This window comes from Trichomonas vaginalis, chromosome II (genome assembly GCF_026262505.1).
Source record: "Trichomonas vaginalis G3 chromosome II, whole genome shotgun sequence".
Classification (NCBI taxonomy): Eukaryota; Parabasalia; order Trichomonadida; family Trichomonadidae; genus Trichomonas; species Trichomonas vaginalis.
Window position 1 is genome coordinate 4,909,588 of NC_067204.1, and position 16,535 is coordinate 4,926,122.

The 16,535-nt window shown below is 33.1% G+C and overlaps 2 protein-coding genes across 2 annotated transcripts, besides 1 other annotated feature; both read left to right on the forward strand.

Annotated features, from left to right (window-relative positions):
* Positions 1-5,108: 5,108 nt before the first annotated feature.
* TVAGG3_0488040 (regulation of choline O-acetyltransferase protein) lies at positions 5,109-5,594 on the forward strand (the record flags this gene model as incomplete). The annotated part of the gene is made up of 1 exon (XM_051236078.1): positions 5,109-5,594. The coding sequence occupies one exon, from the start codon at positions 5,109-5,111 to the stop codon at positions 5,592-5,594; it is 486 nt and encodes a 161-aa protein (XP_051093902.1).
* A 3,851-nt stretch (positions 5,595-9,445) lies between these two features.
* Positions 9,446-16,535: part of a mobile genetic element that runs on past the window's edge.
* TVAGG3_0488060 (protein of unknown function, DUF4106 family) lies at positions 11,715-12,701 on the forward strand (the record flags this gene model as incomplete). Its single annotated transcript, XM_051236079.1, has 1 exon — positions 11,715-12,701. A coding segment is annotated over one exon (987 nt), but the record flags the coding sequence as incomplete, so codon positions are not given.

Here is a 16,535-nt window from a genome sequence, read left to right on the forward strand (position 1 = left end):
GCTTCACGAAGAGCGAATCTTTTAAGGACATTGGATAATGTTAGAATATATATAGAGAAGTTACTCAAAGTGATACCCGTTACAGGATCGATTACTATGGATTCGGCTGGTTCATATACTTTTACGTATTCTCCATTGAAAAGTTATACAGGCTATGATTTAATATTACCAGTCGTTCTTAAGAATTTCGGTGGTGATAGTCCTCTTGCAATGGCTGGTCCAACTGGTTATGAAAGAACATACAAGCGTCCAATTAGTGGAATTATATACTTAAATACAAAGAAAATTCCAGATAATACACAAAGTGAGTCAACATGGCAACGTTGGTACTTCCAAGTTTTAATTCATGAAATTTGTCATGCACTTGGTGTTACTGGTTCAATGTTTTCTTGGTATCATCCTTATGAGAACTCACAACCATATAACAATCCAACATGTCAACTTACAATACACAAGAAGTCTTTCACATTCTTAACAACTCCTTATTCTCACATCTTCGCGAAGAAACGATATGGTGTTGAAACATTCTCAAATGGAACTCACAGTTGTCCATCAGGTATCGAAATTGAAGACGGTGGTGGTGAAGGCACATCTGGTTCCCACCTTGAAGGACGTGTTTTTTACTCAGATTTAATGACGGGAACTGTGATGTCTGATGCATCAGGGCCATTTCAACGACTTACAGATGCAGTGATGGCAATATTACAAGATACAGGAAATTACAAGTGTGATTGGAAATATGCACAACCACTTGTATGGGGTAATCCAGAATCAACAATTGGTGGCCAACCAATCAATGACTTTGCAACAGGTGTTCCGTCTAAAGTTTTCCCGATCACTACATGAAGAAACCAACCGGTGACAATCTTGGTGGAACGGGTTTTGACTTCAAAACATGGGGGAGTTCGTCGAGTGTTGTGAAAGACTCTGAGATTTCATGTCCAAGTAATGACATTAAATATCAGCAATATTGTGGTCCGGCTCGTTATGAATTTTATAATCCATCAAAAGCTGATTTGCCTGCAAAGAGATATCTTTATGACTATATAAATGTTGCATATCCCCAAGATAGCTGTCCTGATGGTCAAGCAATTTTGCCTGGAGCCACTCAATTTAGCAATGTTTTTGAATTATGTGCTCCATACAAATGTAATAAATATGATAGCTTTACACTGAACGTAACAACTCTCGGAAAAACAACTATTATAGAATGTAATAAGAGCAATGTTGGTGCAGCTTTTTCTTACGAAGTGCCTTCCTCATTTATTTCATATCCAAGAACAGCATATTGTGTTCATCCAGAAATATTCTGCAGATCAGTTAAACTTAATGAAATGAATTTTGTTGCAGATCCATTCGATCCAAACACAGTCCAACTTCAAGATCCATATAAAACGCCATCTCCAACACCAAATACACCTGCGCTGAGCTCCCAAATAGAACCAACACCTGATCCAAATGAACCAAGTGAATCCGATGATTCTAAGTCAGATTCAGGTAAGAAAGGACTCTCAACCAAGATGTGGATCATCATTGGTGCATCGGTTGGGGCTGTTATTCTGATAATCCTTATTGTAACCATTATTGTGTGCAAGGTCAAAGGTAGTAAAGAGACGTCCAGTGATCATGATCAAGATTTATTTGTTTGAATTATCTTTTTTTGACCTTTTATTAATTTATGATGCGTTAACTAAAATGAATTATGATTTATAATAAAATATCAATTATTTATGTCAAAACAAAATATCCATCTCGAGTTTTTCCATCTCATTACATGAAGAAACCAACCGGTGACAATCTTGGTGAATCAGGTTTTGACTTCAAGACATGGGAGTCTTCACCAGCTCTTATGAAAGACTCTGAAAATTCATGTCCAAGCAAACGTTTGCAGGAATCATATTAATCACTTTGAACGGCGTGTGGGCAATTTTAACGACATTTTTTAACGCGATACGAGCGTAAGTCCATAGAATGTGTTTTGAGGGAAACTATAAAAATCCAAAATAGAGGTAAGTGCGCCATTATTACCTGAAGTTACATGGAATAAATCGAAGAGTAAGTACAAGATGATCTTGCATCTTTCCAAGTAAATGAAATTTATTAAAATTAAGATGATAATATTCATTTATAGTATGTGTATGATGTTTTTTCAAAATTTCTTCAAATAAAATGCAGAGAGAGGGTCAAAGTTGCTATTTGTCACTTTTCCACAAGAATATAATGGGGACAAAGTTATCATATAGTTGATCTCATTCACTGAGGTGAGAGATGCGTGTAGTGTAATGGGATAAACAGTGGGATTGCTGCTCTAAGTCCTAGGTTCGAGACACATTGGCTTCATTTTTCTCTTTTTTATTGACGTAAACTATTCAATTTTTGTGTTCTCCATTCAAATTTCAGAATTTTTTTTGCAGATTTCACGCTACATTCGAAGTTACCTTTTGTAACAACCACTGCCTACGAAAGACGAAAGTGTGTCACGATTTCACCCGGAAATCCGACGGTTGTTTAAGAGTAAGCACTTTTGGTCGTATATTAATTTAACTAATATGAATTTGGATTGTGCTTTCCTTATTGATGTAATGATATTTTCACTAATAAAAAATGAAATATACACAAGAAAAAAATTATTCAAAAATTATCATTGCATTTTATTTGAAGAAATTTTGAAAAAACATCATACACATACTATAAATGAATATTATCATCTTAATTTTAATAAATTTCATTTACTTGGAAAGATGCAAGATCATCTTGTACTTACTCTTCGATTTATTCCATGTAACTTCGCAGGTAATAATGGCGCACTTACCTCTATTTTGGATTTTTATAGTTTCCCTCAAAACACATTCTATGGACTTACGCTCGTATCGCGTTAAAAAATGTCGTTAAAATTGAACCGCGCCCACTTTGAACAAATCCGATTTATGCATTGAACTACACTACATAGAGATAAAATTAATAATTTTCATTTGAAATGTTGGTTATATGTCTAATTATATGGTATATAACATTTAACTCAACTTATGATAAAATAATGTTTTAAGATTAAGAAAATTTCTAACTATTTGCCCAAAGGTATGCACTACATAAACTATATCGACAAAATAATGATTTCAAATGAACATTAAATTTAAATGAATAAGAGAGAAAAAATAAGTGAAATGTGATTAAAAATACTATACTACATAGTTGCTGACTGCGTAAGGAAGTGAGATGTACTTATCAATAGCACATCGTCAAGACAAGAGTGACTGATTTGACAGAATGTAACTTTTATGACAACGATCAATTAATTTTTAATAATTTGTATACCAATATAGTAAATTTACTATTTAATCAACAACCGATTATCATAAATACAATTTTTTGTTTAAATTGAACAATTGAATTATGCAAATTTATAAAAAAAGGTTTGTTTGTTCCATTTATATTAAAATTTTTACCTTCAAAAAAATTGAATGATATTCGTCTAAAAAGATAATTTAATGAAATCGAATATTAATATGAACTCGGATATAATTTACGATACATCCCATTTGAAATTCAAAGGTTGTAAAAATTGTTGTTCGATATATTCAAGCAAATATTGTTTAATATATTGAATTGAACAAGCCATAACACTTCCGCATTTTTTGAAGGTATGCAACAAATTCAATTTTATAATGTTTTTGTTGCTTTTTTTAGCCAATTCTCATGAATTTAGATGCATGCATAATGAGAATGAAGATTGGCTCGTTCCAAAAATAGATCCTTCTTCAATAAAGCATCAAAAGAGAAAATTGCAAGAATCTTCATGGCAAAACATTCGTATTAAAATTGTTACAGATTTCATCACAGGTGAACTCGATGATGATCTTAAATGTAAAAGTATCGGACAACAAATTTCATGGAGATACGGCACAATTACATGTACAGAAGAAGATTTTTTAAATGCGTCACGAAAAGCGAATCTTTTAAGGACATTGGATAATGTTAGAATATATTTAGAGAAGTTGCTTAAAGTAATACCTGTTTCAGGCCCAATTACAATGGAGACTTCTTCATCGAACTCTTTTACATACTCTCCAAAGAAAAGTTATACAGGCTATGATTTAATATTACCAGTTGTTCTTAGGAATTTCGGTAGTGATAGTCCTCTTGCAATGGCTGGCCCTACTGATTATGATTCTGTCTATAGTCGTCCAATCAGTGGCATTGTATACTTAAATACGAAGCAAATACCAGACAATACTCAAAGCGAATCAACATGGCAACGTTGGTTCTTCCAAGTTTTAATTCATGAAATTTGTCATGCACTTGGTGTTACTGATTCAATGTTTTCTTGGTATCATCCTTATGAGAACTCACAACCATATAACAATCCAACATGTCAACTTACAATACACAAGAAGTCTTTCACATTCTTAACAACTCCTTATTCTCACATCTTCGCGAAGAAACGATATGGTGTTGAAACATTCTCAAATGGAACTCACAGTTGTCCATCAGGTATCGAAATTGAAGACGGTGGCGGTTACGGAACAGCCGGTTCCCACCTTGAAGGACGTGCTTTCTATTCAGAGTTAATGACAGGAAGTTCGATGTCTGATGCATCAGGTCCATTTGAGAGACTTACAGATGCAGTGATGGCAATATTACAAGATACAGGAAATTACAAGTGTGATTGGAGATATGCACAACCACTTGTTTGGGGTAATCCAGAATCAACAATTGGTGGCCAACCAATCAATGACTTTGCAACAGGTCCTCCATCTAAAGTTTTCCCCGATCACTACATGAAGAAACCAAATGGTGACAATCTTGGTGCCACAGGCTTCAACTTCAAGACATGGGGAAGTTGGCTTCCATTAAAAGCTGATTCTGAAATTTCATGTCCAAGCCAATTCATTAACTATCAACAATATTGTGGTCCAGCACGTTATGAGTTTTATAATCCGTTGAAAGCAGATTTTCAATACAACAAATATATTTTTGACTTCATCAATGTAACATATCCTTCCAATAGTTGCCCAGATGGTCAAGCAATTTTACCTGGAGCATCTGAGTATGGAAATGTATACGATGTTTGTGGAACATATAAATGCAACAAATATGATAGTTACACGATGAATGTAACTACATTTGAAAAAACAACCACAATCACATGCAATAAGAGCAATGTCGGTCAAGCATTCTATTATTATATTCCTGCCAGCTATGGTTATGTGTTAAGAGCAGCATATTGTGTCCATCCAGAAATATTCTGCAGAACAGTTAAACTTCATGAAATGAATTTTGTTGCTGATCCATTCGATCCAAATTCAGTCCAACTTCAAGATCCATATAAAACACCAACTCCAACACCAAAGCCAACACCGAATACACAATCTTCAGGAGACTCAACATCAAGCACAAATGGATCAGGTGAATCAGGCAACAATGACTCCAAATCAAATAATGGAAAGAAAGGAATCTCATCTAAGGTGTGGATCATCGTTGGCGTCATTATCGGTGTAGTTGTTATTATCGCCCTTATTGTCACTATTATTGTTTGCAAAGCCAAAGGCAGTAAGGAAACAGCAAGCGATGACAAAATTAATAAGGTTTTTTAATATAAATTTAATAATTTTTTTTTGACATGCAAGCTTTATCTCCCAATTTTCTATAATAAAAAGTTAATATTTTATAAATCTCTGCTTAGTTCCTAACATGGCTATTATACTCTTTTGCCATTAGAATAAAGATATGTTGATATTATCGGAGCGTTTAAAGAATAAAAATTTTAAGTCTTCAATTTTGGTTTGGTTTAAGTGCTTCTATCTCTCAATCTAAAAAAGATTGTAGCTATATATACTCGCATGGACTCATGCATAGAATTAGTATATTTTCACTGAATGAAAACAAATCTATCTCCAGGAAAAAACCGAAAATTAGAGATTACAAAATTTTTTATGAACGACTAATGAAAGTCTCTAAATTTTAATTTTTATAGTATATTGCTCTAAACAATGTTTGTAAAATTTATTGATATGTAATGATTTCATGATATTGTGATATCAATGTGTTTTGAATTAAAATTTGCTTGAAAACTAATAATCTGGACAAAAGAATTGTGAAACAAAGTTTATTAATATTTTATAGAAGGATTATATAATAGAAATTGGTTATACTTACATTTTTGGTCAATCAATTTTGAAAACAAGAAGATTTTAACGATGCTAAAATATTAAAGCTTATAAGATATTGTGCTTATTTATGATTCTTTTTTGGATGTAATTCATGAATAAAAAAATTGATATCATTCTTTTTATTTTTTCTTTAATCATTGGAGTAAATTAAGGGTTTCGTTTTGCTAAAATTGTCACTTTTATAGCATATTTGTTTTTGGATGTTTTGCGAAACCAAAAAAAAACTATGATATACAATGTGTGTGTAAAGAAAATACTTTATTTACTAGTTAAAAAATCATTTGGTATTGATCAAGTTATTTTTTCTGGATAAGATATTATATGGATAATTGGATAGAAAATACAATTATATAATCTTGTACCTGGTTTAATTAAGCTAATTGTCATCAGAAACTTGTAATTTTTATGAATTTCAGATTTTCTTTTCATTACTGCTTTTCTTAATAGGTCAAGTTCTTATTTACGTTATAAAGTATGATATTTACAAATATCAAGTTATCATGCTTTTTGAGAAATTATGAGAAACAAACAAAAATGAAAAAGATAGGAATAGCAATGAATAGTGATGTGGGTATAGAAAATGTAAGAGATATGAATGCAAAGCAATCAGTATTTAGGACATTGACCATAGATTTCGAAAAAAAAATGCTGCATATTGAGCAAAAACTATGATTATATTATAAGGCTGTCATTTAAAGCATAATGAAACTATTCCCTTTTCATTTTAATCGAATAAGATAGTAAAGATTTTTGAATTAGCTAGAAACTGATGAGATGTTTTCACAAATCAGATTTTTAATCTCTATAATGCATAATTCACTCAATATCTCAATTTTGATATTGCGAGATATTTTTGCTATCGGTTTCGCAATTTTGACACAATAGCAAGAGGGTTCTATAAGCATTATTATCAACGTAGAATCTGAATATCATATCAGAAAATGTCGCAAATCTGACATTTACCCGACCAAATAGCAAAAATAATTGAATACTTTTCGCCAAAACTTTAAAAATCGATAAAAATATGAAATATAGATATTAAAGAGACTTTTTATATAATATTCATAAAGATTTTCCAAAAATATGATACCGCAAAATTAAAAAAGTGACGTCTTGAGTGGAGTCAAAGGTCGAAATTGCTAGCTAAATGTTTTTTTAGCGAAATTGCGTATTGTACGTTTTTTTCGCAAAACGAAACCCTTATTTTGAATGATTAATAAATTTTATACATCAAGGTTTTCAAAAGATTACAAAACCGCATGATCAAATTTTATATATTATGCCAATACTAATATTTAATCCAATTTTTCCATAAAATTTTCCATACGATAGAGATGCATTTTTTAAAGAATGACAGCACAAAAATGATGGCTCTAAGTAACAAAAAGTTTCAAGTAGCAGCGCACTCAGTATTTTTAAAGTGTTGTTTCATTTAATTAACAAGAAGTTCAAAGACGACTTACGATTTATATCAAATTGCAAATATTTTATCGAAAAATCTCATACATGCTTAAGTTTGTTTGTAATTTGTGATTTTATGTGAACACATATGTTATTTGCATCTAGAAATTCCTTGATTAATCAGAAAATATTAATAACTCTATCTTTCATTTAACACACGCACCTAATATTCCTTTTAGGTTCAATAAACTAATCACATTAAAATGTTCTTTATATAATATTTTTTCATTAATCCATCTGTATACTTTGATATCTTCTTGATAAATTTAAATGTTTCAATGTTAAAAATAAAATTATTTTCATAATTAGATTCTACACGAGATCTGGACGCAAATAGCAAGATTGCTCACATATATTATATTATTTAATGATTTACGCTATGTAAAGAAATAATGTAAAGAAATTCACACGGTTGATTGATTAGTGTTAACCATTCATGCTATATAATATCGAATACAGATTAAAAGGTACATGTGAAGTACTTCACTATTTCAGCATCATTTTTCGTCTTCATTTAATCTTAAAAATGAAAACCATTATTTGTTACCAATTATTGTATTATATGGGTGTTTAATTTATACCATAAGGGTTTCGTTTTGCGAAAAAAACGTACAATACGCAATTTCGCTAAAAAAACATTTAGCTAGCAATTTCGACCTTTGACTCCACTCAAGACGTCACTTTTTTAATTTTGCGGTATCATATTTTTGGAAAATCTTTATGAATATTATATAAAAAGTCTCTTTAATATCTATATTTCATATTTTTATCGATTTTTAAAGTTTTGGCGAAAAGTATTCAATTATTTTTGCTATTTGGTCGGGTAAATGTCAGATTTGCGACATTTTCTGATATGATATTCGGATTCTACGTTGATAATAATGCATATAGAATAAGGGTTTCGTTTTGCTAAAATTGTCACTTTTATAGCATATTTGTTTTTGGATGTTTTGCGAAACCAAAAAAAAAAAAAAACTATGATATACAATGTGTGTGTAAAGAAAATACTTTATTTACTAGTTAAAAAATCATTTGGTATTGATCAAGTTATTTTTTCTGGATAAGATATTATATGGATAATTGGATAGAAAATACAATTATATAATCTTGTACCTGGTTTAATTAAGCTAATTGTCATCAGAAACTTGTAATTTTTATGAATTTCAGATTTTCTTTTCATTACTGCTTTTCTTAATAGGTCAAGTTCTTATTTACGTTATAAAGTATGATATTTACAAATATCAAGTTATCATGTTTTTTGAGAAATTATGAGAAACAAACAAAAATGAAAAAGATAGGAATAGCAATGAATAGTGATGTGGGTATAGAAAATGTAAGAGATATGAATGCAAAGCAATCAGTATTTAGGACATTGACCATAGATTTCGAAAAAAAAATGCTGCATATTGAGCAAAAACTATGATTATATTATAAGGCTGTCATTTAAAGCATAATGAAACTATTCCCTTTTCATTTTAATCGAATAAGATAGTAAAGATTTTTGAATTAGCTAGAAACTGATGAGATGTTTTCACAAATCAGATTTTTAATCTCTATAATGCATAATTCACTCAATATCTCAATTTTGATATTGCGAGATATTTTTGCTATCGGTTTCGCAATTTTGACACAATAGCAAGAGGGTTCTATAAGCATTATTATCAACGTAGAATCTGAATATCATATCAGAAAATGTCGCAAATCTGACATTTACCCGACCAAATAGCAAAAATAATTGAATACTTTTCGCCAAAACTTTAAAAATCGATAAAAATATGAAATATAGATATTAAAGAGACTTTTTATATAATATTAAAAAAAAAAAAAAAAAAAAAAAAAAAAGGGAGTGGGGCTTCCAGGCACTTCGTGCCTTCTAGCCCTGAAGATGTTTAGTATAAATGAAGTCTTAGAGGACAAACATGACTATGAGTTTTGATATGACAAGATAGAATATGAGAGAGGTCCTATAAACCGGAGAAAGTGTTATATAAACATCTGTCATATTACTCAGAATATTATACAGAATTCAATAAAAATATATTTTAGGTGAAGAGGTGAGATTTCACCTGTTTTTTCACCTCATTTTTCACCTCTTGAATTTTCATGAATTTCATCGTAAAGACTTTGTCAAGATTTCATCGTAAAGACTTTGTCAAGACTTCTTCGTAAAGACTTTGTCAAGACTTCTTCTTCGTAAATGTTTTGTCAAGACTTCTTCGTAATGTTTGTCAAGACTTCTTCTTCGTAAATGTTTTGTCAAGACTTCTTCGTAAATGTTTGTCAAGACTTCTTCTTCGTAAAGACTTTGTCAAAAATTCATCGTAATGAGCGTAAATCAGACAAAAATATATTTTAGGGTAGAAGGGTATATCTACCCCGTTTTCTACCCTCTTTTCTACCCCATATGTACTTACTGAAAAAGTATGTGGTTCCATCTGTCATTTTACTCAGAATTTTACACCAAAAATAATGTTTAGGTGAAGAGGTGAGATTTCACCTGTTTTTTCACCTCTTTTCTACTCTTGAATTTTCATGAAATTTACACCAAAATAATGTTTAGGTGAAGAGGTGAGATTTCACCTGTTTTTTCACACCTCTTTTCTCACCCTCTTGAATTTTCATGAAATTTACACCAAAAATATACTACTAGGGTCATTTACGAAGAAATCTCAACAAAGTCTTTACGATGAAATCTTGACAAAGTCTTTACGAAGAAATCTCAACAAAGTCTTTACGAAGAAATTCATGAAATTCAAGAGGTGAGAAATGAGGTGAAAAAAGAGGTGAAATCTCACCTCTTCACCTAAAATATATTTTTGGGTCATTTACGAAGAAATCTCAACAAAGTCTTTACGAAGAAATCTCAACAAAGTCTTTACGAAGAAGTCTTAACAAAGTCTTTACGAAGAAGTCTTAACAAAGTCTTTACGAAGAAATTCATGAAAATTCAAGAGGTGAAAAAAGAGGTGAAAAAAGAGGTGAAATCTCACCTCTTCACCTAAAATATATTTTTGGGTCATTTACACTCATTTACGAAGAAATTTCAACAAAGTCTTTACGAAGAAGTCACAATAAACATCTGTCAAAAGCCGCTTTTTAACTTCACTTAAAATGCCACGTAAGCTACGTAAGAATATACGTAAGAGGAAGAGAGCATTGAAACATCCAATAGTAAAACTGACACCACAACAACAGTTGCAACAACAAATGCTGAATGACCCCACTATGTTGCAACAAATGTCAAGCAATCCTATGCTTTTAAACGAGTTGTTGGTGCACAGAGTGGAGGTTTAAGAGCGGCACTTTTAGCGAAAATGGCAGGCTATGGTGGAGCTGCAGACGGAACAGCCTATAACCTCAAAGTCAAATGAATTTGAGTTCACTCAAAAATCAAATAACAGATGTCAAAAAGTCAAACATAGACATACAGAGCAAATAAGTGAAAACGAAAAGAAACTAGAATACGACAGACACACAAGAAACTCAATGAGTTAACGTAGAGAAAAAGAAGAAAGAAGAACAACTGAAAGAACTAAGTACAGAGGAATATGCGAAAAAAGTGTCAGAAAAAGCAACAGAAGTAGCAAAAATGGAACAAGATGTCATAAATTTGAAAAAACCATACTACTCAATATAAAATACTGAAAGATGAAGAGATAAAACAAAAAGCCCTGAAGACATATATGGATAGCGATGAGTATAAAAAAGAAGTTGAAGCAAATGTAAAGGCAGAAAAATTTTTACAGTTGCAAAACCAACCCGTACAGTATGAAAACTTAGCACAAGGAAGTAAAAATAACGACGCGGCTATGCAAAAGGCAATGAAAAGCGCAGAATATATTAAAAGCTAACAATGACTGGTTAGATGCCCAAGCCAACGCTAAAGCAGCCCAACTCATAGGGTCAATAAGGACAAAAATACAAGCGGATGAAGACAGTTCAAATGAAGCTTTAACAAATGCTGACTTTAAGAACGCCTTCGAAGCTCTTCATAGTAAGGTGAAACAAGTGAACGACTTCTCATCTGGAAAGAAACTGAAGTCTGAAGGTTTCGACAAAGAGTTAAAAGAAGTAGCACAAAATATGACGAAAATAACAGATGCAGCAACGAGACAGGCAGTTCAAAGTGCCTATGACGCCGTTAGAGCAACTGTTGTGAAAAGTCAAGAAAAAGAGTTACAACAGACCAAAACAGACCTAGTAAATGCTTTCTTAAAAACGAAAAGTCAGGTAGGACATTACGCTGCAGATGGAACATATGTGCCAGCTGGTGGAACTTATATACCACCAAACCCTCCAAGAGAAGCACCTGCACCAGGACTACCTAGAACATTTACATCGTCACATGGACATAGACACAGGCATGCACCAAAACCAACACAACAACCAACAGTTCAAAATCCAGCACAACAACAACAACCAAAACCAACAGTTCAAAAACCAGCACAGCAACCAACAGTTCAAAATCCAGCACAACAACAACCACAAACAGAGCAAGGACATAAAAGAAGTAGAGAACAAGGAAACCAAGAATTCTTAAAAATGCTTAAAGAAGAGTGTGGTTTCCCAGATACTGTTGACTTTAGTGACAGATATAAAGAAGCTATTGGAAAGTTCAAGGATGGAAATACTGACCCGAACCTATTTAGCTTTATGGCTCAGCACCAAAACGGATATAATCTCAAACCTGGAAAATACAAGCTCGCTAAGGGATATGATTTAATAGCATATCATCCAAATGACATGGATGAATTTACTCCGAGATATTTGATGTCAGAGCTAAATGACAATTCAACTTTCGTCATGAAACGCGTAAAAAATAGAGACGGAACGAAAGAACAAAAGCTTATGAATGCGGATGACGTAGATAGGGAAATTGTTAAAAACGGTCTCGGAATATATGAAATGCCAGCAGATGAGGTACAAGAAACTCCACAGGAAGAAGTTCAGATACAACCAGACATGGAAGAAATAGTTCAGCAACAACAGCTAGAAGAGCCTGAAGGAAACGAACAAGTCCTTCCTTTGGAAACTAACTTCACAGAACTAGATGAAGATTTGGAACAGCCGAAAAATCTTGACCCTCAACAAGAGTATGCGGAGAATATGGAATATTTCCAAGAGTCTAAAAAAAATTCGGCTGACATAGTAGAAGAATATCGAAAAATGTTTGCCGACATACAAAAGACTCCAGCACCAGATGAAATATTCAGCATAGAATGGAAGCACTGAAAGAAAATGTACACAAATACAACAACCCTTTTTACTTACGAGCATTTAACGTTCAATCTTCGGATGAACTCGGTGAAGATAAAAGGTTAAATTTCAAGAAAACATATAGAAATGAAACATTGTTTAAAGTTCATTCGAAACCTAACCAAGATGGAAACAAACCTACTTTTGTTTCTGCAGACGATGGAACTACAATGAGATGGGGTCATAAAGCTAACCCGGATAGGTGTTCATAAACTTACAACCTCAATTCCAAGAAGTTGTAGACGCAATGGAAGTGAATGGTGAACCAGATATAGCTGGTATTTTCAGCGCGGCTTTAATGCCATTGAAAGATATGAAAGATGCAGATATTTTGGACCAGTATGAAATGAACATGGCTGATGGAAATATAACACCTGACGTTCTAGAACATTTATCTCAAAGAACTACACAGAACCATAGAGATGGTATATTTGGTGAAGAGTTTAGAAAGAAAGTTAGGGAGAGAGAAGGAAAGAGAACCTATTGTACATGACCTTGCAAACGAAGTTTACAAAATGTCATAAAAACTTACTTTGCAGACAATGAACCGAGAAGGATGAATATTTAAGAAAACTCAAATGGACAGTACCAAATGAAATGTTAGTATTGAAAAACATGTTCCTTGACAAAATAAAACCAACTACAGAAATAAACGACGCAAGACTGAAAGATTGGGTAGAAGCTTTCCCATTCACAAAAGATATTATTGGTAACATGGAAAGAAAACCAGAATGGCTACAAAAACATATATTTGGAAACGAGCATATTCCATATGGACAGGCACTGTTTGAAGAGCTTGAACCGGAAACTCAGGAAAGAGTCATGCAAACAATACGCGAAGACTCAAATTACAGACTATGACAAACTCTTTCTAGGATATAGGTTACCTGAGATGGGCGACCAGAGCCCAAAGGCAAAAAGGACATGGGAAATTTACAACATACTAGGTGAACATGAGGCAAAGATGCAACAACTTGAAGCAGAGGGCAAGTTACCAAAAGCGACACCAAAGAAGAAGAGAAGAGTAGAACAAAGTGAAAGTAGTGAAGAAGTAACTTCATCTAGTGAAAGTAGTGGCAATGAAGGAAAAAGAAGAGTTAAAAACTCAGTCAGGAAGAAAGTAAAGCTTGGTCCACGTGGGTTCTATTATGACATATAAATCCAAACTATTCTATATTTTTACTCATAGAAATGTACGCCGCTCAGAATATAACGCCAACAGTTTTGGATGCTATGAACGGAAATGTTTCCGAATGGTATAACGAATGCGACAATGCCATTAGAAGGTCAGAAATAGTTCCTGGAACTTACGAATATACAACTGCTGTTTCTTATGGAAACGTAGGTGAGTTTGGAGAAGGTTCTTCAACAACAGTAGATATTGCTTGCGACAGGTTTCATATAATTTCTATTGACAACTCTTTCTTATACGTGGAACAAGACATTAAATAAAACCTTCTGCCAAGTTGTCTGACAAGAAAGGTTGCAATGGAATTTTCTATGTCGGATACCAATATGCTCCAGAAGTTTTCATGGGATATAAGATATATTCTAACTCTGACTTAGTTCAAACAGTAACATGGCAAACTATGAATGGTTCGCTTTGAGAAACTCAGTACAACCACAAGCTAGAGAACAAACAGACCAGTATGCAACTATTGAGAAAAATAAGAAGACTTGACCCTAACGTTCAGGAGTTTATGTTAACCTTTCTGGACAAACTGCAGCAGCAGTAACCAAAGTAAAATTGAAACTTAGAGTTCCTTTGTCATCTTTCCTCATCTTCAGGTTTTTAAGATACTTGCCAAACTGGGCAGGAAAAATTTCTATCGAACTTACTCCAAGCAAAAATAACTTAGTCATTGCACCAACACAAGACCCATTCACTCTTACAGACGTAAAGGGAGCAAATCAAACGTCATTCGCCGAATTTGCAAAGACAAAGTTGACTTAGACTTTGGTTTCTCAAACCTCAACACTGAAGTAAAACTACTACTTCAATGCTGCTGGAACTGCTTGGGACCCAGTTAAGTTCACATGCGAAAAGTTTGAATGCAAGAGAATAGAAAGCAGACTTGCAGTCTATATGTTGGACCCAGAATATTTCAAATGCTTTAGCTGCCAAATATATTGCAGTTCCACTTATGTTCCCTATACACCAAATATCTGTCAAAGACTTTGCAGGTGAAGTTGGAAACCAAAGTGCTGACCCAGGTGCAAGAACAGATATTGCCTTAACAACTGCAATGAAACATGCAGATACTATGTTTGTACTGTTCAGACGAACTATAAATGACTATTCTTGCTTCTACAACCCTGGTATTAAATACCATATAAACATAGATGGCAAATACTATCCAAGAGAAGAATATTCTACAGTTGAGGATATGAGGTCATACAACTTGACATTAGATGCTATGAACTTTAACAACAACTTCACAACAACCATTAACCCTGAAATGCAAAGTTCTATTATGCCATATGTGAAAGTATGGACCCATACAGGAGCTCAAAAAACTCAATATACAAATGGAGACCGTTCAAACTTTTGGCTTGGCATTCCATTTGCTGACTCAGAAGACTTTATGGTGGTATTTCAACTGTTGGTACTGTACAAATACAATATACTGGTGACAGAAGACGGTCCAGATGAACTGAGAGCAAAGAAGTTTACAAAACCAATAGCACTTTTCACGGAAGATGCTCTTTTGAAAATTCGTTCGATGAAACCTGCTGGGCTCCTCAGATTGGCATAACGACAGCTTCCATCGAGCAGATTTTGCAGCAGGTCAGTAAGTTGTTCTTGAACTGACTTCTCTCCGTCAAATATTGACAGTACGCCAGTTTTGACATAAAATTGTAAGATAAACTTACCTTTAGAAATATCTGTAAGTTTTGAAGTTATATTTTGTCTGCTTCAAGAACTTTCACCATTTCAGTTATACCAACTTTCTTTGCTTTATGAAAATATTTTGGTTCAGCAAATATTGCTATTCTATAACATTTTCCATTGTTTGTGTAAAGAACTACTCTGTCAATGAACTTGTATTGTTTGTGTGTGTAACTTTGTTTGCTTCAATTCGAAGAGATACTCGAATACGTCCATCTTTTTATTCTAAGTAAAATGTCATTTCCGAAAATAGAAGCGTAAGTGTTTCAAAAAGGTTTAATGGCGGTGGCAGATGTGAAGTTAAATTCACCAACTCAAACAAACAGTCAAAGTTGTTGTCAATGTCAAAGAAAGAGATGTTGAAGTGGGGAAACCATACGAAGACGAAGATGGTATAACAATTGTTCCTGTAAAAGAACAACCAACATATCCTGAAGTTAGCAGAGACTTAAGTTCTGTTGCAATATTCGAAATGACTACCAACAACTTAAAGACAAACTTAAACTCAGGAGAAGATTTGTCAGCTTTGGGTATAATGTTAAACTTGGTCGAACACAACCCTGTAAAAGTGAACTCATATGTCATCGCACCTCATGAAATTTTGAAAAACTATTGAAACTTTTGACAGAGGCAGACGATATAAACATCAAAGAAATAGAACCCGACATTGCTTGTGGTGTTTCATACAATGTCATTGACAAGATATACGTTATGAAAGGAGGTGAAACGTTGAACTTAAAATATAGTTTCCCAGACGT